Here is a 27,510-nt window from a genome sequence, read left to right as displayed (position 1 = left end):
GTGAAGACAGTGAAGCATGGTGGTGCAAGCATCATGATATGAGGATGTTTCTCATACTACGGTGTTGGGCCTATTTATCGCATACCAGGGATCATGGATCAGTTTGAATACATCAGAATACTTGAAGAGGTCATGCTGCCTTATGCTGAAGAGGAAATGCCCTTGAAATGGGTGTTCCAACAAGACAACGACCCCAAACACACCAGTAAACGTGCAACATCTTGGTTCCAGACCAACAAGATTGACGTTATGGAGTGGCCAGCCCAATCCCCGGATCTTCACCCAATAGAAAACTTGTGGGGTGACATCAAAAATGCAGTTTCTGAGGCAAAACCAAGAAATAGAGAAGAACTGTGGAATGTAGTCCAATCATCCTGGGCTGGAATACCTGATCACAGGGGCCAGAAGTTGGGTGACTCCATGCAACACAGATGTACAGCAGTTCTCAGAAACAGTGCGACTACAACCAAATATTCATTAAGTCATTCAAAGGAAAGCAAAATCTTCAAACATTTTTCAGTTTATATAGTGAATGTTTGAGTTTGTAAAGAAGAATACAAACACTGCGATTTTTTTGAACCATCTAATATTCACTTTTCTTCCATTTTGTTTAGAGGAACAACACAAATTTGATCTATTTTTCTTCATGTTTTGATTTGGAATAGAATGTGTCGTGTTCCCAATGCATTTGTGTGGATGGAAATAAAAGCTATTAGAAGGATTTTCAGCTTTATTCACTTTTTTCAACACACTGAAAACAACTGTATATCATTTACTGATGTCCTCATGACATATAAATGTATGATTCAGTTTTTTACAATCACCCAATTCTGAAACTTTAGTTTTTGGGTAGAGCTGGCCCTTACAGTCCATATTCTGCTATAAAGCACATTTTACCTTCGGTCTTCCACTAGCATCTTGCAAGTGATCACTTCCAAAAGGCCGGAAACAGAAATGAGGAAGGGAGTACAAGTCAGATTGCAACAATTCTGATTCATCAGCGGTGATGTGACCACAAACTGAAGAAGAAAATTTATAACACGTGCTGCTACAGTCAGAGTGTGATGAAGTGATCTTAAAGTGGACCTTACACCTTAGTGTCACGGATCAAACGCATGCCCACAACGACTAGCTAACCAAGGCGTGGTCCGTGACTTGAGGTAAAGAGGGAATGAGAGGGACTTTGAGCACATAAAACTAGCTGTGATACCCTTTCATAGCCCGCACTACCTCTGGCCACCAATAGAGGGAGACTCCACTCCACTCTATCTGGCTGACCACACACAGGCAGATAGGAATCTTATTTACAATCTGGTGCACTCTAAGGGTTGGGGAGCAGCCTAACAATTAGAAAACCCTTCTAGGATTCCTCCAGCTATCCTACAAGCTAGAACCCCGGTGTTAATCACTCTTCCACTGTCCACACACGCCCACACCAGACATACAACAAACGGTAGCTTGCCACCACCCAACAGTTTGTCCGCAGACTGGTCTGCTGGGCCACCACACACACATAGATCTCCATCTGGCAGACCTGCTACTTTACAGTCTGCATGCAATCTGCCAACACACAGTGCAATTGCATACAGATTGGCAATGAACTTAGACCAAGCACATAGACACTACAATACAACAATATCTCCGGAGATATGAGCCCAAGCTTAAGTACCCAGAAGTCACTTATTAATTTTATGATTTAATATACCGAAAGTGGGCAGTGCATAAAATATGTACAAAGAAAAAAGAGTTACAGAAAATACAAAAGGACACACAATTGGCTATTCACTATAAAATAAAAAGGGAATAAAAACAGAAATAAAACTTTTACCAAGATTTACTGTATCCTGCAACTGGAGCAAGTCAATGAAAGTCTGCGATTCGCCAGTCAAATAGAACCGGCTCCGTGCGAATCACACCGTCCATATCTCAGGTTCCTCAATTTATTGAAATATGGATGTGTGTGGACTTTAGCCCCTGGCCAATCAACTCTGGGGGGTGTTCCTGTACCAGCCCTCAGGACGTTCTGGGTTCTGACGTGCCCAATCTCAAATGGGCCAGAAACGGTTTGGATCACTGGGTCAGGAATAGGATTTCGGACATCAGCACGTCAGTCCGATCAGTGTTCAGCTGTCGCAATCACCGTTTTGTGTGTTTCTCCGGGATTCTACAGAGGCTACAAACACAGTCTTACATGTAGATGGAGACTAAAATGTCTCCAATCAGAAGGAAGTATTTTCATCTCTCTGCAACTTATATTTTAGCTGTTATGAGAGATGAAACAGATTCCTCTATTGGTATAATTCAAAGCTGGCAGACCTTTTCGGAGCCGTCTCTTGATCTCCTGCTGACTCTTGCATAGGAAAGGACTAGGATTCTTCTTTTAGGTTCAAGAAGGTGGCAAGCTCTGGCTACATAGGTGAGAACGTTTTATTGGCATCTAGGTGACAACTCTAGCCTTGAAGCTTGCTCTGTCCTTTCAGATGCTAATTGGTGAACATATGTCTATGACTGATTAAGGAATACTGTATCTCTAATACCACAGGATTAAACTATATCCACATTTCTATACTTCTACAGATCACATCACATCTCAACTACCCTACTCTTACATCTACGTTTCACTTAGTAACATGGTCTGCTTAATCAAGGTGCTTCCTTCTTCCTCCCTAAAAGGCCGGATGAAAAGAACAGCCTGCGGAAGACATCATCCTCCTCCTGGCCAGATTTTGGTCAATGTTAAGTTGGCCATATTTTGAAAAGACAATCCTGCACTGTCCCACACGTCATCTTGCAAGATTTGGTCTATAGGGGCATTCCCAGGATCTTGTAGGAGAATGACTTGCCCTCTTCAGTAAAAAGGTATAATTATTTTTAGATATATATAAAAATGGCACGGAAATGGCCTGCATTCATAGCAAGGGCATTATTCAACTTTAGTTAAAGGTGCACAGCTTGTTGTTATCTACAGATGCCCCTTACCTGCCTAGGCAATTTTTTGGTAAAGGTGAAATAATCCTTTAAGTTCCTGTCAGGTTTGTATTTTTGACCTCCATTAGTAAATTCCTGTTCTTGTCACACCCATACCGGAAATGAGAGTTTTTTGTCTGGGTCCCCGTTGGAGAGATTTCCCATCACTTCCTGTTCTGACATTGATGTGTTTGATCTGGATCAGTTACTGTGATAGTACTGAAGCCAAAGACTTCTAGGAACTAGTATTTTTTAGGAGACCAGCAATGGCTACTCATGTGTACTCTATGGGCAGGAGTTTATGGACACCTGACCATCACATCTCTATGGACTTGTTGGACATCCCATTCCAGAACCATGGTAATTAATATGGAGATGGCCCCTCTTTGTGGCTATATACCATTCACTCTTTCAAGAAGGCTTTCCATAAAGTAGTGGATTGTTTTTGTGGGAATTTGTGCCCATTCAGCATTTATGAGGCCAGGTACTAATGTTGGATGAGAAGATCTGGCTTGCAATCCATCTTCCATTTCATCCCCAAGGTGTTCAGTAGGGTTGAGGTCAGGGTTCTGTGAAGGCCACAGAACTTCCTCACCACACCAACCTGGTAAAACTATGTCTTTATGGATGGTGATCAGTAGGGTTGTGGTCAAATCACTGTGCAGGTCACTCTCGTTCCTTCACACCAAACCCATCAGACCATGTCTTTATGGAGCTGGCTTTGTACACAGGGGTACAGTCATGCTGAAACAGAAAACAGCCTTCTCAGAATTTGGTCATATAATAAGTCAGGAGGTCCATATCGTGTTTTTCTCTGCTGACAATTTTAATCTAAGTACAGGTACTCTTTAAACTGATGTATTGCCCCACCCAATTAAACACTCATTCTCCAGTCATCATTTACCATTGCTGGCTTCAGTAATTGGTGGCCACAGAGCAAAAGGAATAGTTCTCTGCTGTGCAAATACAGAAATTGCTGATTTCCAGGTCTGGTATGGATACAGTGGAGTGCAAAACAGAATTCACTGCATCAATTCTGGTTACTATAGGAGAACCTATTGGAGTACGTTTAGTCACCTCTTTCCTGGGGCTGTTGACCTTGTCACCAAATAATCCAGCAAGTTTAGCAACAGATGGTGGTGCTGCTTCTTCAGCTGGGCTGCTCTCCCCTGACTGCCCCTAAAAAAAAAAAAAAATACATGACAAATATATACTGGTTAAAAAACATTTACATTCTTGCTCTAGAGTACATTAAAGTGTATCTAAACACCAACACTTATTTTTTAGTTTTTGGACAGAGTAGGTTTTAAACCATTTACTTCCTGTCCTGGAGACACAACAGGAAGTACGAGAAAAATCTCACTAAAGTGGTGGGAAATAGCTTTTGCCTGGAGGTTGCCATGAGAACAGCTCAGCCATGAGAATGAATGGAACCACAGCATGCTTACCAGCGGAACGTTTGCAGTGAACTGGCTGTGTGGCTCTTGGCAGGGCCACACAGAGAAGATCACTAGAATAAAGTGACTCTTATGGTGCCTTTATATTACTTCCCTTTCTTAATTGTTATCATCTCTTGCTTTTACATAATTTACCTCCCTTACTTGGTATCTTCTGGTTCCTTTACACATCTTCCTATCCTTACTTGGTCTCCTCTGGTGCTTTACGTCCTGTCCTTACGTTATACCTTCTGGTGCCTTTTCTACACCTTCCCTTCTTTACTTGGTCTTCTCTGGTGCCTTTTCACACCTTCCCTTCATTATTTGGTCACCTCTGGTGCCTTTAGGCACCTTCTCTTACATTCTTGGTCTCCTCTGGTGCCTTTATGCACCTTCCCTTCCTTTATGGTTCTCCTCTGGTGCCTTTATGCACCTTAATTTCCATACTTGTTATCCTCCAGTGCCTTTACACTCTTTCCCTCCCTTGCTTGCTCTCTTCTGGTATCTTCACACCCCTTCCCTTCCTATTTGCTGTAAAAGGCTAGCTGTAAGGTCAGACAAGGCACCCCTCCCCACACAGCCATCCGACAATGCACCTAGCAAGGAGACAGCTGCTTTGACAGATAGCACTTTTCTCTGTACCTAAGCACTTGCCTGGAACATTTTAGCTGACAATACCTCCTCTCCCTGCACTTGTCATGAGATGCTTGTCTAGAGCAAGTACTTGGAGGTGGAAAAAAGTGCCATCTGTCAAAGCAGCTGTCTCCTTGCTAGATGCGTTGTTGGACAGCAGTGGAGATAGGAGGGGTGCCCTGTTTGATCTCAGAGTTAGCCAGCCAGCACATAGGAAGTGGTGCTGTGGAAGGGGTGTAAAGACACCAGAGTGGACCAGCTAACTAAGGGTAGGTGCATGAAGGCACCAGAGGAGACCAAGTAAGGAAGGAAAGGTGCGTAAAGGCACCAGAGGAGACCAGCTAAGGAAGGGTAGGTGCGTGAAAGGCACCAGAGGAGGCCAAGTAAGGAAGGGAAGGTGTGTAAAGGCATCAGAGGAGATCAACTAAGAAAGGGAAGGTAAGTAAAGGCACCATAGGAGACCAAGTAAGGAAGGGAAGGTGTGTAAAGGCATCAGAGGAGACCAAGTAAGGAAGGAAAGGTGTAGAAAAGGCACCAGAAGGTATCAAGTAAGGACAGGAAGGTGCATAAAGGCACCAGAGGAGACCAAGTAAGGATGGGAAGATGTGTAAAGGCACCAGAGGAGACCAAGTGAAGAAGGGAAGGTGTGTAAAGGCATCAGAGGAGAGCAAGTAAGGAAGGGAAGGTGTGTGAAGGCACTAGAGGAGACCAACTAAGGAAGGGAAGGTGTGTGAAGGCACTAGAGGAGACCAACTAAGGAAATGAAGGTGTGTGAAGGCACTAGAGGAGACCAAGTGAGGAAGGGAAGGTGTGTAAAGGCACCAGAGGAGACCAACTAAGGAAGGGAAGGTGTGTAAAGGCACTAGAGGAGACCAAGTGAGGAAGGAAAGGTGTGTAAAGGCACCAGAGGAGACCAACTAAGGAAGGGAAGGTGTGTAAAGGCACTAGAGGAGACCAAGTGAGGAAGGGAAGGTGTGTAAAGGCACCAGAGGAGACCAACTAAGAAAGGGAAGGTGTATAAAGGCACCAGAGGAGACCAAGTAAGGAAGGGAAGGTGCATAAAGGCACCAAAGGAGAACAAGTAAGGAAGGGAAGGTGTGTAAAGGCACTAGAGGAGACCAAGTGAGGAAGGGAAGGTGTGTAAAGGCACTAGAGGAGACCAAGTGAGGAAGGGAAGGTGTGTAAAGGCACTAGAGGAGACCAAGTGAGGAAGGGAAGGTGTGTAAAGGCACTAGAGGAGACCAAGTGAGGAAGGGAAGGTGTGTAAAGGCACTAGAGGAGACCAAGTGAGGAAGGGAAGGTGTGTAAAGGCACTAGAGGAGACCAAGTGAGGAAGGGAAGGTGTGTAAAGGCACCAGAGGAGACCAAGTAAGGAAGGAAAGGTGCATAAAAGTACCAAGGGAGAACAAGTAAGGAAGGGAAGGTATGTAAAGGCACCAGAGCAGAGGAGGGGGGCGTGCTTTTCAACTTTACATAAGACAGCACATAGGAAAATGAGACAAAAGACTACATGTACTTTCTCCCCTGGGGAACAGAACCCATTAAGTAAACTGAGACTTTTCTTTAAAAAAAATAATTTAGCCAGCAAATAGTCATAGTGTGTTTTTCAAGTTAACAGAACCATACTGAAGCTGCAAACTTTAAGTCTGGACGTCTTGTCATCAACGATCTTCAAAAATGCTTAAACAGCCATCATCCGATTACCAGTTATAGTGCAGTACACACAATACACATTTCAGACACTTTAGTAAATAAGGAACGACATCTGTTTCCTGTATCCTGCCTCATTGATAAGAGGCCCCATAGAGGTTTTGCGTTAACTTATTTCTGTCCCCAAGAGATTTAATTCCGGCAAACAAAACTTATCTCCCTTTACTTAGTATATAATGGGAAATAGAACAGCTCATCGTGGGAAATTCTCAGAATGCAGGGTTGTCTAAAGCAAGCCGCTCTGCTTTTATTCTGCCGCAGAGAGCTGCGAATTCTCAGACACGTTGTACAGAGGCCTCAGAACTGGTAAACATCAGAGAGAAGTGGGACTGTCATCCCAACTGTGCTAAGGGCCAAAAGGCTGATCTTCACCGCACCAGCAGATGTCACATCCCATCACACAGAATGCTAGGCAGCAAGGAGACAAAATCATTGTTACAGGAAACTAAAGCAATCTTGTCTTCATTTTTTTATCACGTTCAGTATCTTAGTAGATAATTGTTCTTACGGCCCACAACAGCCAATGAGATTCTTCCTTTCACCTGTAAATTTCCCCTTATAACAATGACAGTTGACTTGAGACCCGGTCACCAGAAATTCTGCAGAACTCTAGGGATGACATTAAATTCTACCTGGAACGAGCTTTTTCAAGCAGGTTTGTGGGAATCAGAATATCAACTTCTGATTGCCCGATAGCTGCAGTCAGGCCTCTGCTGACAAAGTGATTCAACGCGGATCATGAGTCAGAAGCTATGCCTATGTGAATAGGGGGCCCACTTTAAAAAACTGGAGGTGCCGATTCAGGCTCCTTTGTCCCAATTTGGTGGCTCGCACTGTTGGTGCTGGCTGTGGAGAGTTCCTCCTGGCTTAGTACACTATATATAAAAAAAAAAAGCAAAAAACGAATGCCGCACACCAATGCGCCTGACCGTTCAGGTCACCCCCCCCTGATGCGTTTCACCCCTGCCCATGATCAAGCCCTATGGCAGTGGTTCTCAACCTGTGGGTCGTGACCCCTTTGGGGGTCAAACGAGCCTTTCACAGGGGTCACCTAAGACCATCGGAAAACACATATTTCCGATGTGTAAAGAGCAGCTACTGTGTAGAAAGCAGCTACTGTGTAGAAAGCAGCTACTCTGTTAAAAGCAGGTACTGTGTTGAAAGAAGCAGTATTGGAGGTAAAACGACACTTCATGAATTATAATTACTGGATAAATAATTTTATGGTTGGGGGTCACCACAACATGAGGAACTGTATTAAAGGGTCGCGGCATTAGGAAGGTTGAGAATCACTGCCCTATGGTCAGGGCAAAACGCGTTGGTAATGTGGCCTGAATAGAGTTTGGCTGAGGCTACTTTCATTCCAGTGACTGTCGGGCAAGTCGATGTGCGACATTTGGGATACATTTTTTGCTAGATTTATGTGAAAGGGGCCTTATGGTCCAACGTTCCTGCCATGGGCGCAAATACACGTTGTCCAATGATATTTGAAAATTACAGTCATATGTTAAAATATCCTTATCTTTGTGCTAAACCTTTATGAATTGATCCTACTGTGTGTGTGTAAGAGCAAAGGGCAAAGGAACTGACTGCTATGGGGCCTGGTGGTGGAAGGGGGCCCTATTAACAGAGCATTTAAGGTTATTAAAAGCTGAATTCTACTGCAAGGGTTAAATGCTTGTTTATTCTAAAGACACATGAATAAGGTGTAAAGCTAGGTTGGGAACGCACACAAAATCGCACGACATGCCTGACATGCACAAAAAATGCACTGCTCTTTAGCAGATGCACATAGTGCCACAAAAATACAATGATTAAAAAAAAAAAACAACACAGTATATACCCCAATTTTTTTGTAAAATATGACAGAGGATGTTACGGTGAGTAAATAGATACCCAACATGTCACGCTTTAAAATTGCGCATGCTCGTGGAATGGCGTGAAACTGCAGTACTTAAAAATCTCCATGGGTGACGCTTTAAAAAGTTCTACAGGTTACCAGTGTAAAGTTACAGAGGAGGTCTAGTGTGAGAAATATTGTTCTTGTTCTGACGTTCGAGGCGATACCTCACATGTGTGGTTTGAACACCGTTTACATATGTGGGCATGGCCTACGTATTCTTTCAAAACTACGTGCAAGCACGGGGATACGGGGGCACTTTAAACTTTTTTTCATTTATTTAATGTGTTTTTTTTTTTGCACTGTCCCTTTAAAAAAATGAATCACTTTTATTTCTATCACAAGGAATGCATGCATCCCTTGTGATAGAAATCATTTGTGACAGGTCCTCTTTATGGAGAGATATGGGGTCAATAACACACATTTCTCTCCTACAAAGCGTACAAAAGAAAGAATTTATCTAAAATCTGTGCTTTTAAAAAAAAAAATGGCCAGAACAGGAAGTGACATCACACCGGTCCTCCAAGGGCATAGAGATGAGTGGCGACCATCTTTCCTTCACTCATCTCTATGCCCAGCACCGGGATCGATGGCTTCTCAGCAGGGGCGGACTGACAACTCATGGGGCCCCCGGGCAATAGGGGATCATGGGGCCCCTGTGTCCTCGCCCACACTCAAATCACGCCCAAAAAAGCCTATGAAAGGTAACAGGGACATCTCATGGGGTCCCCTACTGACCCTGGGCCCTCGGCAGTGCCTGAGTTCCCCAATGTTCAGTCCGCCCCTGCTTCTCAGGTAAGGCAGAGAACTACCAGATGGAGGCGGTGAGGGGCGGCGGCGACAGCGGGGTTTTTTTGACACCTGTAGGCGTCCTTTTTTTCATTTCGGCCAACGGTCAAACCTTTTCAGCCACCAAAATTTCGGTTCATCCCTAACACATAGTAATCAGCGTTTTTTGGCAGGGGCATTTTTTGGCTGCAAAAACCCCCAGAACTAGTGTGTTTCTGGAGGAGTTTTTTAGCTGTGAAAACACTCTAATGCTGAAAAACGTGGTAAACCGCAGCAAAACGTGGTAAAACGCAGCACACCGGCATTTTGAATGTTTTTTTGAGCAAAAAAATTTTGTGTGTATGTAAAAAAACGCCAAAAACCGCAAACACGGTAAAACGCGGTTAAACGCTAATGTAAAAATGCTACAAAACTTGCGTTTTTAATGTGCCTTTACACAGTATACATGGAGCCTAACTCTTGCACTTGTCTGCTGTGGCGGTGAGAAGTTTCAAAGGATTTTGAATATACATTGAGACCCTGAGAGCTGACATTCTGAAAGCCCGAGAAGCTGCTGAGGACAGATCGGTTCGATAGAAAATCAAGGGTAAATGTTACTCCCTGCACTGACGCACCTCTTCTTCCCTGGTGACTTCTGTGCACAGCTCCCTAGCAGGGGCGGACTGACAACTCATGGGGCCCCCGGGCAATAGGGGATCATGGGGCCCCTGTGTCCTTGCCCAAACTCAAAAAAGCCTATGAAAAAGGTACCAGGGGCATCTCATGGGGCCCCCTACTGACCCCGGGCCCTTGGGTAGTTTCCAAATGGTCAGTCCGCCCCTGCTCCCTAGTAATGTTCTGACTATATTGACAGCTCTCTTGATACCTCTCCTCGATATAGACCAATGACAGTAAGGAGGTCCCCAGGGGACCCCATGATCCATAATAACACCCCTGGAAGGGGCCCTCTTAAAATATTTTTTCCTTCCAGTCCTGATTTTAACACTAAGCAGATCCTTTGCTCACAAATCCCTTCATTCTGCCTTTCCCAACTCTCCATCAGACCGTCCTTCGTCTGCCAAATTCACTTCAATTCCAGCTCTGTGAAAGTTATCAGCACACGTCAGATAAAGGCCGGGCTGCGGAATACTCCTCAGTCATCTGACAAAAGCCAAGAGAGACATTTCGTAATGAAGATTACACAATCCTTCCTGAATGATCTGTAGACGGCGAGCTCAGAAGTGCACATGAAATACCAGATAGATGCACACTGTGCCCTGTGTATGGGGAGTCTCCGGACGTGGGAGCACAGCCAGTGAAAATGTAAAACTGCTACCCATTAATATAGATTTTCAATACTCTAAGCAATTCTGTATTCATTAAAGTGTTACTAAACCCAGGACTCTGCATTCGCTATATCTGGTCTCCCCGGACCCCGCATTCACTATATCTGGTCTCCCCGGACCCTGCATTCAGTATATCTGGTCTTCCCGGACCCTGCATTCACTATATCCGGTCTTCCCGGACCCTGCATTCACTATATCTGGTCTCCCCGGACCCTGCATTCACTATATCTGGTCTCCCCGGACCCTGCATTCACTATATCTGGTCTCCCCGGACCCTGCATTCACTATATCCGGTCTCCTCAGACCCTGCATTCACTATATCTGGTCTCCCTGGACCCTGAATTCACTATATCTGGTCTCCCCAGACCCCGCATTCACTATATCTGCTCTCCCGACCCTGCATTCACTATATCTGGTCTCCCCGGACCCCGCATTCACTATATCTGGTCTCCTCGGACCCTGCATTCACTATATCTGGTCTCCCCGGACCCCGCATTCACTATATCTGGTCTCCCCGGACCCCGCATTCACTATATCTGGTCTCCCCGGACTCTGCATTCACTATATCCGGTCTTCCCGGACCCTGCATTCACTATATCCGCTCTCCCCGGACCCTGCATTCACTATATCTGGTCTCCCCGGACCCTGCATTCACTATATCTGGTCTCCCCAGACCCTGCATTCACTATATCTGGTCTCCTCAGACCCTGCATTCACTATATCTGGTCTCCCTGGACCCTGCATTCACTATATCTGCTCTCCCGACCCCGCATTCACTATATCTGGTCTCCCCGGACCCCGCATTCACTATATCTGGTCTCCTCGGACCCTGCATTCACTATATCTGGTCTCCCTGGACCCTGCATTCACTATATCTGGTCTTCCCGGACCCTGCATTCACTATATCTGGTCTCCCCGGACCCTTTATTCACTATATCTGGTCTCCCCGGACCCCGCATTCACTATATCTGGCCTCCCCGGACCCCGCATTCACTATATCTGGTCTCCCCGGACCCTGCATTCACTATATCCGGTCTCCCCGGACCCTGCATTCACTATATCTGGTCTCCTCGGACCCTGCATTCACTATATCTGGTCTCCTCGGACCCTGCATTCACTATATCTGGTCTCCCTGGACCCTGCATTCACTATATCTGGTCTCCCCGGACCCTGCATTCACTATATCTGGTCTCCCCGGACCCTGCATTCACTATATCTGATCTCCCCGGACACTGCATTCACTATATCTGGTCTCCCCGGACCCCGCATTCACTATATCTGGTCTCCCAGGGCCTCGCATTCACTATATCTGGTCTCCCCGGACCCTGCATTCACTATATCTGGTCTCCCTGGACCCTGCATCCACTATATCTGGTCTCCCCGGACCCTGCATTCACTATATCCGGTCTCCCCGGACCCTGCATTCACTATATCTGGTCTCCCCGGACCCTGCATTCACTAAATCCGGTCTCCCCGGACCCTGCATTCACTATATCCGGTCTCTCCGGACCCTGCATTCACTATATCCGGTCTCCCAGGACCCTGCATTCACTATATCCGCTCTCCCCGGACCCCGCATTCACTATATCCGCTCTCCCCGGACCCCGCATTCACTATATCCGCTCTCCCCGGACCCTGCATTCACTATATCCGGTCTCCCAGGACCCTGCATTCACTATATCCGCTCTCCCCGAACCCTGCATTCACTATATCCGCTCTCCCCGGACCCCGCATTCACTATATCCGCTCTCCCCGGACCCCGCATTCCCTATATCCGCTCTCTCCGGACCCTGCATTCACTATATCTGGTCTCCCCCAGGACCCTGCATTCACTATATTCGGTCACCCCAGACCCTGCATTCACTATATCCGCTCTCCCCGAACCCTGCATTCACTATATCCGGTCTCCCCGGACCCCGCATTCACTATATCCGCTCTCCCCGGACCCCGCATTCCCTATATCCGCTCTCTCCGGACCCTGCATTCACTATATCTGGTCTCCCCCAGGACCCTGCATTCACTATATTCGGTCACCCCAGACCCTGCATTCACTATATCCGATCTCCCCGGACCCCGCATTCACTATATCCGGTCTCCCCGGACCCTGCATTCACTATATCTGGTCTCCCCGGACCCTGCATTCACTATATCTGGTCTCCCCGGACCCTGCATTCACTATATCTGGTCTCCCCGGACCCTGCATTCACTATATCTGGTCTCATACAGTACACAGAACATGGAAATGCAATTATTTTATTTATTTATCCCTATGAGGCTGCATGACCCCTGACTCTCTGTCTCGACAGCACCGATTGGTTCTGTGCTGATCACATGCACTCTCCCAAGAAAAAACAAACTGTCTAGCAATACACACCAAACTGAGCATGTGCTGCTTGCTCCCAAGGCTCTTTTATCATCAGCAGAGCAGTATATGGCAGTCTTGTGACTTCTATCAGTCTCCAGCTGAGCACTGGTTAATCTTGTAGGTGGAGTTTTTATTCTGCCCTGATTGTCCTATGAGGCTGTCTTTGTCCAGACAGTGCTGATTGGCCCTGTGCTCATCACATACACCTTTCCAAAAAAAAAAAACTGAACATGTGCAGCTTGCCCCCAAGGCTTTGTTCTATCAGCAGATGGATTGGAACACGTAGAAGGGGAGGATCAGGGAAGACAAGATCAAACAGCCTTTTTACACAATGAAGAGGATTAACCCCTTAAGTCCCACAGTGAGTATAACAAGCATGCTTTACTGCATCTACAGACTGATTGTACTGTTGTGGGTTTAGTAACTCTTTAATACATCCTTAATGGCCAGTTCACACCATGGAAGCGTTGTCCAGATTCATTCCAGATGCGTTTCCGCATGCGTGTTTTTGGCGCATTCAGGTGCATTTTTGATGTGTTCCGGTTCATTTTTTCCCCCTCTCTTTTTCTTCCATTGAAATAGTTGGTTCCAGTGCATTTTTTGGTCTGTTCCATTGCGTGCCAGTGCGTTTTTGATGCGTTTTACTACGTTCCAGTACAGTTCTGTGCTGGAAAAATGCAGCCTGTTTTTTTTCTGCAACCGGAATCCACTGGAACTGCAAGCACTGAACTATGACACTGACAACCACAAAACTTACTCTCTGTGCATTTTGGATGCAGAAAGGCAGCACACTGAAACGCATGTAGGGTGAACTGGCCCTTAATGTGTTTTAATGCTAGCAATGGAAGTGCCTAAATCTGACTTGGTATCAGCCTCTTACACAGCAGAGCTCAGACTGGGGGAGGGAGAAGCAGCAATTAGTTGCAACACCAAGAGTGGGGTTGCCCTGTGGCAGGACCCTGATTGGGAATGAAGGACTGAATTTTTATTATTTACCTCAACCACGTAAGCTCCAGAAGGTTTTATCCCCTTTATGACCAGGCCATTTTTTTACTATTTGACACTGGCAATTGCGCAGTCATGCAACACTGTGCCCAAGATTAATTTATATCAATTTGTTTCACACAAATAGAGCTTTCTTTTGGTGTTATTAAATTATTTTTTCATATAAATGAAAAAAAGATCAAAAATTGTGAAAAAACACCAATATTTAATACTTTCTGCTACAAAAATCCAATAAAAATTTTAAAAATTCAAATTTCTTCCTAAACATATTCTGCTACATGTCTTCAGTAAAAAAAAAAAATCCCAATGTGTGTATATTATTTGGTCTGAGTGAACGTTATGGAGTTCGCAAACTATGTTATTTATTTATTTTTTGTACTAATGGCAGCGATCAGTGACTTATAGTGGGACTGTGATAGTGCGGCGGGCAATCTGACAATAACTGACACTAATACAGTGAACAGTGGTAATAATATACACTGTCACTGTACTAATGACACTGACTGGAAAGGGGTTTAGGGGCTATCAAAGAGTTAACTGTGTGCCTAACAATGTAAATTATGTGCATTGAGTGCTGTTTTTACTAAGAAGTGTGACGGTTTTTGCTCCCTGTTTGCAGGAAGAAAAAAAACAAATACATCACTGCTGTCTGTAGAGAGCCCTGTGTAGTTTACTCACACAGGGCTCTCTTCTGTCATTGGCTCAGCCAATCGTCGGGTCCCAGCCAGTGCAGGATTTTCTGCAAAAAGGTAACTCTGGCTGAGCCTGGAAATAAGTAGGATCCCTCTAAACCTAGGAATTGTAGGATCATACTGAGCCTGAAAATGCATAACATCCTGTTAAGCCTGGAAATGGGTAGGTTCCCACCAAGACTGGAAATGGGAAGGATCCCACCGAGCCTGGAAATGGGTAGGTTCCCACCGAGACTGGAAATGGGTAGGTTCCCACCGAGCCCAGAAATGGGTAGGTTCCCACCGAGACTGGAAATGTGTAGGATCCCACCGAGCCTGGAAATGGGTAGGTTCCCACCGAGACTGGAAATGTGTAGGATCCCACCGAGCCTGGAAATGGGTAGGTTTCCCACCGAGTCTGGTAATGGGTATGTTCTCACCGAGCCTGGTAATGGGTAGGTTCCCACCGAGCCTGGTAATGGGTAGGTTCACACCGAGCCTGGCAATGGGTAGGTTCCCACCACACTTGGAAATGGTAGGTTCCCACCGAGCCTGGAAATGGAAAGGATCCTACCGAGCCTGGTAATGGGTAGGATCCCACCGAGCCTGGAAATGGGTAGGATCCCACCGAGCCTGGTAATGGGTAGGTTCTCAGCGAGACTGGAAATGGGTAGGTTTCCCACCGAGTCTGGTAATGGGTATGTTCTCACCGAGCCCGGTAATGGGTAGGTTCCCACCAAGCCTGGTAATGGGTAGGTTCACACCGAGCCTGGTAATGGGTAGGTTCACACCGAGCCTGGTAATGGTAGGTTCACACCGAGCCTGGTAATGGTAGGTTCCCACTAAGCCTGGAAATGGAAAGGATCCCACCGAGCATGGAAATGGGAAGGATCCCACCGAGCCTAGAGATGGGAAGGATCCCACCGAGCCTAGAAATGGGCAGGATCCCACCGAGCCTGGTAATGGGTAGGTTCTCACCGAGCCTGGTAATGGGTAGGTTCCCACCTAGCCTGGTAATGGGTAGGTTCCCACCGAGCTTGGAAATGGGAAGGATCCCACCGAGCCTGGTAATGGGAAGGATCCCACCGAGCCTGGTAATGGGAAGGATCCCACCGAGCCTGGTAATGGGTAGGATCCCACCGAGCCTGGAAATGGGTAGGTTCCCACCGAGCCTGGTATGGGTAGGTTCCCACCGAGCCTGGAAATGGGTAGGTTCCCACCGAGCCTGGAAATGGGTAGGTTCCCACCGAGCCTGAAAATGGATAGGATCCCACGAAGCCTGGAAATGAGTAGGATCCCACCGAGCCTGGAAATGGGTAGGATCCCACCGAGCCTGGAAATGGATAGGATCCCACCGAGCCTGGAAATGGGTAGGATCCCACTGAGCCTGGAAAGGAGTATGATCCCACCGAGCCTGGAAATGGGTAGGATCCCACCGAGCCTGGAAATGGGTAGGATTCCACCGAGCCTGGAAATGGGTAGGATCCCACCGAGCCTGGAAATGGGTAGGATCCCGCCGAGCCTGGAATTGGGTAGGATCCCGCCGAGCCGGGAAATGGGTAGGATCCCGCCGAGCTTGGAAATGAGTGGGATACCAACGAGCCTGGAAATGGGTAGGATCCCACCGAGCCTGGAAATGGGTAGGATTCCACCGAGCCTGGAAATGGGTAGGAGCCCGGAAATGAGTGGGATACCAACAAGCCTGGAAATGAGTAGGATCCCACCGAGCCTGGAAATGGGTAGGATCCCACCAAGCCTAGAAATGGGTAGGATCCCACCGAGCCTAGAAATGGGTAGGATCCCACCGAGCCTGGAAATGGGTAGGATCCCACCGAGCCTGGAAATGAGTAGGATCCCACCGAGCCTGGAAATGGGTAGGATCCCACCAAGCCTAGAAATGGGTAGGCTCTAGTTCCTCTATTTATATAACTGAACACTTCGTGTACTTCTAGCCACGTTCACATTGGTGAATCTATAGAGAGGGTATTATTTAGCAGGCTGACTGTACAGCGGCCTGGCTAATATATAAGAATGGTGGGTCAGCGTTTCCCTTCCGTGATACCCTCGGCGTAGCGTATCCAGTGACAAGACTATCATGTCTAATAGATGGCTGTAGACAGGGTGAGCGGAGCTTTAAGGGTTTACTCATTAAGCTGTCAAGTGGCTGATCAGGCAGTAATCATCTGAAAGCCGCCACTAATTCGGGCTCATTGGAGGCCAGGAGAGTGTGAATAAGCGATTTAGGAATTTATTTTAATGTGTGTCACACTTCCAGCCAATTGTACATTTCAAGGCGCACTCTACAGATATCTCAGGACACACAAAGGAACTCATCAATGCCTTGGAGTGCTGCCTTTAACCCATTCACTGCCAAAAAAACCCTGATGCCTCACCGGCTCTCCACTGCTTCTTCCCTAGCCGCTGTGGCAGCCGAACCCTTAAGTGATGTAATGCACTTTGCTTCCAGGTTCCTTCTAGGTTGTGGGGATCAGCGCATGGATGTTCGCTGGTCTCCTTCCCCTCTACTCACCGTGGGGTTCCCAAGCCCGTAGGTGGGAGCAGCGGTGGACTGACCATTTGGAAACTCGGGCACTACTCGAGGGCCCGGGGTCAGTAGGGGGCCCCATGAGATGCCCCTGGTACCTTTTTCATAGGCTTTTTTGAGTTTGGGCAAGGACACAGGGGCCCCATGATCCCCTATTACCGGGGGCCCCATGAGTTGTCAGTCCGCCCCTGGATGGGAGTGCACAGCCTGGGGAACATGGCGGTGGTGCGATTGTACCAGGGTGTGGATCAGGCGTCGATGGAAGTGTAAACTGTATAAGTCAACTTTGTTTTTTCCTTCGCTTCCTGTCCTGGAGAATCAACAGGAAATCGGAGGAAATCTCTCCAAAATGGAGAGGATTCCACTCAAATAGAGAGTGAATCTCCCCAGTGGGGACACAGACATTTAACAAACTTGCATTCAGACGTCGATTTTATCAGCGTTTCAAACGCAAAACGCTTGTAAATGCGGCTAAACGCGGCAAGTCACGTTTATAAGCATTTGCGCTTTATTTTTTTATTAACTCTTCCAGTTCCCAATGCTGTCCAGAGCCTTTTTCATCATGAAAAATGCATGTAAAGCGTTTTCAAGGTACTCAAATGGACAAAACACTGAACACAGGGTGTTCCTACCAAGCTTGTCACACATTGTAATGACCAAATCACACCTCAGACCTCTCCCACCCTTGGAAACAAAAGATATGTTAATGACCATTAACACCTCAAATTACTGATGAAGACCCCCTGCCAGGTGGCCTTAATGACTCCACCAGACACCTTTCCCACCCTTGGAAACAAAAGAAATGTTAATGAGCAACTCCAGAGGTGGACTGACAACTCATGGGGCCCCCAGGCAATAGGGGATCATGGGGCCCTTGTGTCCTTGCCCAAACTCAAAAAAGCCTATGAAAAAGGTACCAGGGGCATCTCATGGGGCCCCCTACTGACCCCCGGCCCTCGGGCAGTGCCCGAGTTTCCAAATGGTCAGTCCGCCCCTGAGCAACTCCCACCTAAGCTAATCTCAACACATACTGCTGTCTCTGCTTCTACTCTCTGTATTTCTCTGAAACAGTCTGAAATAGTTAATAATTTACCACTTTTCAGTGCATTCTGGGCATTTGGGAGGTTCTCCTGTGCTTATTTAAAAGAAAAACGCTTCTAAACGCAAATGTGCATAAACGCATTATGCAAACGCAGCTAAACAGACGTTTTTTAAACTACGTTTTCCAGCAGTCAGTTTCCATTGTTCAGAAGTGTCCCGTGTACATGGGGCCTAACCCTCTAACCCACAGGTGTCAAACTCTTGGCCCTCCAGCTGTTGCCAAACTACAAGTCCCATGAGGCATTGAAAGATTGACAGTTACAAGCATGACTCCCAATGGCAGAGGCATGATGGGACTTGTAGTTTGGCAACAGCTGGAGGGCTGCCAGTTTAAAATCCCTTTATATACCGTACACATTACAATGTATCTAAACCCAAGAATACAAATATCACGTATGGCAGCTTAGGTGTCATTTGGGCAGTAAAGCTGATCAATCACTTCTACAGAAGGTGTTTCTCCCCCTGCTGGACCTTGCCTTGCCATGGATCCCGGGCTCCACTGCCCCTCCTGGGCACCCAGAATGTCCATGGAGGATATCTATGGGGGAGGAGGGGAGCAAGAACATCCGCTCGCTGATCTTCCCTGCGGTGACTAAAGCTTTTCGTCACTTGCAGTTCTGCACTGTCCTTCCCCAGCAACTGTGGCCGGGAAAAAAAGCTTATCAAGCACAGTCTGGGCTTCATTAGCTGTCACTTCCACTTGCCAGTCTATTTGAGAGTACAAAGAGTTAAAGTATTACTAAACCCACAACAGTACAATCAGTCTGTATATGCAGTAAAGCATGCTTGTTATACTCACTGTGGGACCTAAGGGGTTAATCCTCTGCATTGTGTAAAAAGGCTGTTTGATCCTGTCTTCTGTGATCCTCCCCTTCTTCTACTGTCCCCAATCCATCTGCCATAGTACAGAGCCTTGGGGGCAAGCGGAATATTCTCAGTTTGGTGTGTATTCTTAGACAGTTTTTTTTTCTTAGGAGGGTGCATGTGATCAGCACAGGGCCAATCAGTGCTGTCCAGACAGAGGGTCAGGGGTCAGGCAACCTCATAGGGGAGAATGAAATCTCCTCCTACAAGCTTTAACCAGCGCTCAGCTGGACACTGATAGAAGTCACAAGACTGCACTAACTGCTGATGAGAAAAGGTATTTAGCAGTTTATATAATTTTTCCAACACAGAACTGTACTGGAACACATTAAAACGCATAAAAAATGCACCGGCAGCACTGGAACGCACCAAAAACGCACCGGAATGCACCAAAAACGTGCCTGCTGAAACGCATCTGGAATGCTTCTAGACTGCGTTTCTATGGTGTGAACCGGCCCTTAAGGATGTATTAAAGTGTTACTAAACCCACAACAGTACAATCAGTCTGTAGATGCAGGGAAGCATGCTTGTTATACTCACTGTGGGACCTAAGGGGTTAATCCTCTGTATAAAAAGGCTGTTTAATCCTATCTTCTCTGATCCTCCCCTTCTACTGGTCCCAATCCATCTGCTGATAGAACAGAACCTTGGGGGCAAGCTGCACATGCTCAGTTTTTTTTTTTGGAAGGGTGCATGTGATCAGCACAGGGCCAATCAGCACTGTCCGAACAAAGGGTCAGGGGTTATGCAGCCTCATAGGGCAATCAGAGGAGAATGAATACTCCACATTACTACAAGAATAACCAGTGCTCTACTAGACACTGATAGAAGTTACATGACTGCTATGTACTGCTGATGAGAGAAGCTATTTAGCAGTTTATATTTACTAAAATAATTGTTACTGTGGAACCTAAGGGGTTAATCCTCTGCATTGTGTAAAAAGGCTGTTTGATCCTGACTTCTTTGATCCGCCCCTTCTTCTACTGTCCCCAACCCATTTGCTTATAGAACAGAGCCTTGGGGGCAAGCTGCACATGCTCAGTTTGGTGTGTATTGCTAGACAGGTTTTTTTTTTTCTTGGGAGAGTGCATGTGATCAGCACAGGGCCAATCAATGCTGTCCAGACAGAGGGTCAGGGGTCATGCAGCCTCACTGGGGAGAATGAAAACTCCTCCTATAAGCTTTTCTACTGGTCCCAATCCATCTGCTGATAGAACAGAGCCCAGAGCTGCACATGCTCAGTTTTTTTTTTTTTGGAAGGGTGCATATGATAAGCACAGGGCCAATCAGTACTGTCTGGACAAAGGGTCAGGGGTCATGCAGCCTTATAGGACAATCAGGGGAGAATAAAACACCCTCCTACAAGCTTTAACCAGTGCTCAGATGGACACTGATAGAAGTCAGAAGACTGCTATATTCTGCTGATTAGAAATGGTATTTAGCAGTTCATATTTACTAAAATAATTGTATTTCCATGTTCTGTGTACTGTGGGAGACCGGATCTAGTGAATGCAGGGTCCGGGGAGACCAGATATAGTGAATGCAGGGTCCGGGGAGACCGGATATAGTGAATGCAGGGTCTGGGGAGACCAGATATAGTGAATGCAGGGTCCGGGGAGACCAGATATACGGAATGCAGGGTCCGGGGAGACCAGATATAGGGAATGCAGGGTCCGGGGAGACCCGATATACTAAATGCAGGGTCCAGGGAGACCAGATATAGTGAATGCAGGGTCCGGGGAGACCAGATATAGTAAATGCAGGGTCCGGGGAGACCAGATATGGTGAACACAGGGTCCGGGGAGACCAGATATAGTAAATGCTGGGTCCGGGGAGACCAGGTATAGTGAATGCAGGGTCCGGGGAGACCAGATATAGTGAATGCAGGGTCCGGGGAGACCAGATATAGTGAATGCAGGGTCCTGGGAGACCAGATATAGTGAATGCAGGGTCCGGGGAGAGCAGATATGGTAAACGCAGGGTCTGGGGAGACCAGATATAGTGAATGCAGGGTCCTGGGAGACCAGATATAGTGAATGCGGGGTCCTGGGAGACCAGATATAATGAATGCGGGGTCCGGGGAGACCAGATATAGTGAATGCAGGGTCCGGGGAGACCAGATATAGTGAATGCAGGGTCCTGGGAGACCAGACATAGTGAATGCGGGGTCCGGGGAAACCAGATATAGTGAATGCGGGGTCCGGGGAAACCAGATATAGTGAATGCGGGGTCCGGGGAGACCAGATATAGTGAATGCAGGGTCCTGGGAGACCAGATATAGTGAATGCAGGGTCCGGGGAGACCAGATATAGTGAATGCAGGGTCCGGGGAGACCAGATATAGTGAATGCGGGGTCCGGGGAGACCAGATATAGTGAATGCAGGGTCCTGGGAGACCGGGTATAGTGAATGCAGGGTCCTGGGAGACCAGATATAGTGAATGCAGGGTCCTGGGAGACCAGATATAGTGAATGCAGGGTCCGGGGAGACCAGATATAGTGAATGCAGGGTCCTGGGAGACCGGATGTAGTGCATGCAGGGTCCGGGGACACCGGATATAGTGAATGCAGGGTCCGGGGAGACCAGATATAGTGAATACGGGGTCCGGGGAGACCAGATATAGTGAATGCAGGGTCCGGGGAGACCAGATATAGTGAATGCAGTGTCCGGGGAAACCAGATATAGTGAATGCAGGGTCCTGGGAGAACAGATATAGTGAATGCAGGGTCCGGGGTTTAGTAACACTTGCATGCAAAATTGCACCATGTTTATACACATTTTGTGTAAGATTGCCCACTACATACATAAGGCAGCCAATTCAAGCGTATCAAAGTAGCTCTTTGCACATTTTTTTTAACCGCACATTTTTTGCACCCTTTTTTGTGTGGAAAACCGAAAAACTAGTTGCCACGTTTGGGGTGCCATTAATAACGAATGGCACTGCGAGCGCAACACACGGTTTTGTAAACACATGCAAAAAACGCTTGCTCTTGCACGCGTTTACAAAACACTCAGCTGTGAATGGGGCCTCACTGATTGGGCCTGGATCTTCTAATGCAGCATGTTATTATTATTATTATTATACAGGATTTATATATTATTATTATACAGGATTTATATGACGCCAACAGTTTGCTCAGCGCTTTACAATATAACGGGAGACAATACAGCAACAATACAGTTCAATACAAGAGGGTTAGGAGGGCCCTGATCCTGGGAGCTTACAATCTAGGAGGGAGGGGCTAGTGGTACAAAAGGTAGTAACTGTGGGGGATGGACTGGTAGAAGGAATAGAAGATTCAGTTATCAGCTGAGGGCAGGATAGGCTTCCCTGAAGAGATAGGTTTTCAGAGATCGCCTAAAAGTGGGCAGAGTAGGCGATAGACGGATAGATTGGGGTAGAGAGTTCCAGAGGATGGGGGAGGCTCTGGAGAAGTCCTGGAGACAACCATGGGAGGGGGAGACATGCTCGTTGCCTGATACACATTATCAGGGATATATAACATTCACTAGATGATACAATGTTTGCTTTTGCATCAACCCTGCCAAAAACAACATCCCCCATTGGCTGAGAACGCCGGTAGCATTGGTGGCATTTCATAATTACCTCGATTGCTTCAGATATAAAGCAGTTTGTCGGCAGCCACACACTTCCTTACAGACCACTAACTCTCCTACAATACATTTCAGATGTTTTAAAGCTGAACTCCAGCACAGTTGTACCGGCTCCACTCCTGGACTGAAATTGCTTAGTCTGATTTCACTGCACACTGAGCTTCTCACAATGTGCATTAGAAGCTGCAGCAAGTCAGACAGAGCTCCACCTCATTTCCTGGCCAGACGATGTCCAGCATCATCTAGCTCTTTGTACCCCAGCCTGATGGTCCCTGACCCACCCCTTCCATTAACTGGATGTCAGCTCTTTCAATCATGGAGGATCAGCATCACATGTGGGTGTTATCTAAGGTGGCTGGAATGCAAATACAGTCTGCTTAGGGATGCCCATTCCTCCAAAATGACACCCACCCACAGGGGCAGACTGACAACTCATGGGGCCCCAGGGCAATAGGGGATCATGGGGCCCCTGTGTCCTTGCCTGAACTCAAAAAAGCCTATGAAAAAGGTACCAGGGGCATCTCATGGTGCCCCCTACTGACCCTGGGGCCTCAGGCAGTGCCCGAGTTTCCAAATGGTCAGTCCGGGGCTGTGACCCAAAAGTGAAGGACTACAGGTCCCAGCGTGAACCCCTCAGAGCTAAGGATGTGACACCCCCTTCCTGCTCCCCCCCAACTACTGAAGGACTACAGGTCCCAACATGAACCCCTCAGACCTGAGAATGTGACATCCCTCCTACCCCCCCGACCTAGTGAAGGACTACAGGTCCCAGCATGAACCTGTGAGATCTAAGGGGTTACATCCTTAGATCTCATGGGTTCATGCTGGGACTTGTAGTCCTTCACTTTTGGGGGGTGTCACCCTCCCAAAAGTGAAAGACTACAGGTCCCAGTGTGAACCCTTTAGAGCTGAGTATGTGATACCCCTCCCTGCCCCCCCCAGCTAGTGAAGGACTACAAGTCCCAGCATGAACCTCTGAGATCTAAGGGGTCACATCTTTAGATCTCAGGGGTTCATGCTGGGACTTGTAGTCCTTCACTAGTTTGGGGGGTGTCACATCCTCAGCTCTGAGGGGTCCATGCTGGGTCTTGCAGTCCATCAATATTGGGTGGGTTACGTCCTAAGGCTGGCCATACACTATACAATTTTCTATCCAATTTCTGCCCAATTTCCTTGAGATTTACCTTCAACTATGTAGTACAAGAACCTGCCTAATTGAATACAATTGAAAGCGTTGTTAGGTTTGACCTCATATTATATGGTTTTTGGTAAATCTAAACCAAACATCTTAAGAAAATTGTATAATGTATGGCCAGCCTTAGATCTCAGGGGTTCATGCTGGGACTTGCAGTCTGTCAATTTTGGGTGGGTTACACATCCTTAGATCTCAGGGGTCATGCTGAGACTTGTAGTCCTTCACTAGTTGGGGGGTGTCACATCCTCAGCTCTGAGGGATTCATGCTGGGACTTGTAGTCCATCAATTTTGGGTGGTTCCCATCCTTGGATCTCAGGGGTTCATGGTAGGATTTGCAGTCCTTCACTAGTTGGGGGGTTTCACATCCTCAGCTCTGAGGGGTTCATGCTGGGACTTGTAGTCCTTCACTAGTTGGGGGGTGTCACATCCTCAGCTCTGAAGGGATCATGCTGGGACTTGTAGTCTGTCCATTTTGGGTGGTTCCCATCCTTGGATCTCAGGGGTTCATGCTGGGACTTGTAGTCCTTCACTAGTTGGGAGGGGGGGTGTCACATCCTCAGCTCTGAGGGGTTCATGCTGGGACATGCAATCCATCAATTTTGGGTGGGTCACATCCTTATATCTCAGGGCTCATGCTGAGACTTGTAGTCCTTCACTAGTTGGGGGAGTGTCACATTCTCAGCTCTGAGGGGTTCATGCTGGGACTTGTAGTCTGTTAATTTTGGGTGGGTCCCATCCTTCATGAACCCTCAGGGGTTCATGCTGGGACTTGTAGTCTGTTAATTTTGGGTGGGTCCCATCCTTCATGAACCCTCAGGGGTTCATGCTGGGACTTGTAGTCCTTCACTAGTTGGGGGGTGTCACATCCTCAGCTCTGAAGGGATCATGCTGGGACGTGTAGTCCGTCCATTTTGGGTGGTTCCCATCCTTGGATCTCTGGGGTTCATGCTGGGACTTGTAGTCCTTCACTAGTTGGAGATTGGGGGGTCATATCCTCAGCTCTGGGGGGTTCATCCTGGGACTTGTCTGCACTGCTTGCACTTTAGTTCCTGGAGGCTATGGTAGTACAAGTCCCCCTGGACGGCCACATTGTCCTCCCCACACCTTTGCGATCATGGAAATCCTTGGACTGTTTTCACCGATCCATCACTCTGCCACCACTGGCTCCAATTTATATGGGGGGGGGGGGGGGGGCGCCTGCCTAGGGCAGCACAGAATACACCACTGCCTACAGCAATAACAAATGAACATAATGTGACCCCTTAGGTAGTGGTGATACAGATCTCGCAGCGACCGTGCGTTCGTGGGAAGCGACACGTGTTCCAGCCCAGTGACATCATATTTGTTAAACACGAGAGGAAGTGTTCTTATTTCCGTTGGCTGCCTTCAGATACAAACTCTTACAACTGCCACTGCAAGCATTAGAACAATGGGGAACGAGCGGGGAAAAAGAGACAGTCACGTTTTTTTTTTTCAATTTCATTGGCAAAAGCAGCATAAGAATGAAAGGATCTTTTGTCCAACTGATCATATTTGTTCTGGTGAATTCATACTTAGAGAAAGAACTTGTCTATCATAGGTAAGGGGGGAAAAAAAATCAGCAATCAAATTCAAGCCAGCCAATGTGAACCAGTCCTAGCCCAGTCTATTGGACCCCATAATTGGTTTATTCTGGGATGGCCAAAAAGTGTACAGAATCCAATTAGGTTGTCAAGATTACAGGGGATTATGGGGCAGGATTCCCCCTCTCCTTTGTGATGTCAAAATCCTAATAGGGAAGTATAGTATGGGAGGTATGCACTGCCGGCACTGGACTTCTAACCATGTATGCTGGGTCAATGGGAACCCACACAACAGGCTTCTCCCCCCATCCCAGAAAGACAAAATCCAGTCATACCGGGACATCCAACTATCCTCACAGGTCGCAGTCATCATTATCATATGCAGAGGTTGTCCAGCATATTGGAATTTTCATATTCAAACCAATGGCACAAATGCTACAGGAGATGGTTAGAAATTGTTAACATGATACAAGAGATGGTCGGAGACTGCAGACATGATACAGGAGATGGTCAGAGACTGCGGACATGATACAAGAGATGGTCAGAGACTGCAGACATGATACAGGAGATGGTCAGAGACTGCGGACATGATACAGGAGATGGTCAGAGACTGCGGACATGATACAAGAGATGGTCAGAGACTGCGGACATGATACAGGAGATGGTCAGAGACTGCAGACATGATACAGGAGATGGTCAGAGACTGCGGACATGATACAGGAGATGGTCAGAGACTGCAGACATGATACAAGAGATGGTCGGAGACGGCAGACATGATACAGGAGATGGTCAGAGACTGCGGACATGATACAGGAGATGGTCAGAGACGGCAGACATGATACAGGAGATGGTCAGAGACGGCAGACATGATACAGGAGATGGTCAGAGACTGCGGACATGATACAAGAGATGGTCAGAGACTGCGGACATGATACAAGAGATAGTCAGAGACGGCAGACATGATACAAGAAATGGTCAGAGACGGCAGACATGACACAAGAGATGGTCAGAGACGGCAGACATGATACAAGAGATGGTCAGAGACTGCGGACATGATACAAGGAATGGTCAGAGACTGCGGACATGATACAAGAGATGGTCAGAGACTGCAGACATGATACAAGAGATGGTCAGAGACTGCGGACATGATACAGGAGATGGTCAGAGACTGAAAACATGATACAAGAGATGGTCAGAGACTGCGGACATGATACAAGAGATGGTCAGAGACTGCAGACATGATACAAGAAATGGTCAGTGACTGCAGACATGATACAAGAGATAGTCCAAGTCTGCAGACATGATACAAGAGATGGTCAGAGTTTTCAGACATGATACAGGAGATGGTCAGAGACTGCAGACATGATACAAGAGATGGTCAGAGACTGCAGACATGATACAAGAGATGGCCAGAGACTGCAGACATGATACAAGAGATGGTCAGTGACTCCAGACATGATACAGGAGATGGTCAGAGACTGCAGACATGATACAGGAGATGGTCAGAGACTGCAGACATGATACAGGAGATGATCAGAGACTGCAGACATGATACAGGAGATGGTTAGTGACTGCAGACATGGCACAAGAGATGGTCAGAGACTGCGGGCATGATACAGGAGATGCTCAGAGACTGCAGACATGATACAAGAGATGGTCAGAGACTGCAGACATGATACAAGAGATGGTCATTGACTGCAGACATGATACAAGAGATGGTCAGAGACTGCAGACATACTACAGGGGATAGTAAGAGACTGCAGGCATGATACAATTGACAGTTTGAGACTGCAGGGATGACACAAGAGATGGTCAGAGACAGGGGCG

At 47.2% G+C, this 27,510-nt stretch overlaps 1 protein-coding gene across 1 annotated transcript in view; it reads right to left on the bottom strand.

The window, feature by feature from the left end:
• RCSD1 (RCSD domain containing 1) overlaps positions 1-27,510 on the bottom strand; it is a 122,157-nt gene that overhangs the window by 31,263 nt on the left and 63,384 nt on the right. Inside the window, exon 2 of the mRNA XM_089660830.1 lies at positions 4,045-4,146. Coding sequence (XP_089516956.1) covers positions 4,045-4,146 — 102 coding nt within the window. The remainder of the gene's footprint in view (positions 1-4,044; positions 4,147-27,510) is intronic.

This window comes from Staurois parvus, unplaced genomic scaffold, assembly GCF_062004578.1.
Source record: "Staurois parvus isolate SC_StPar_1 unplaced genomic scaffold, SC_StPar_1.0 ptg001283l, whole genome shotgun sequence".
Lineage (NCBI taxonomy): Eukaryota > Metazoa > Chordata > Amphibia > Anura > Ranidae > Staurois > Staurois parvus.
The sequence above is the reverse complement of the archived record's forward strand: the minus strand, read 5'-3'. Positions and strand labels throughout refer to the sequence as shown.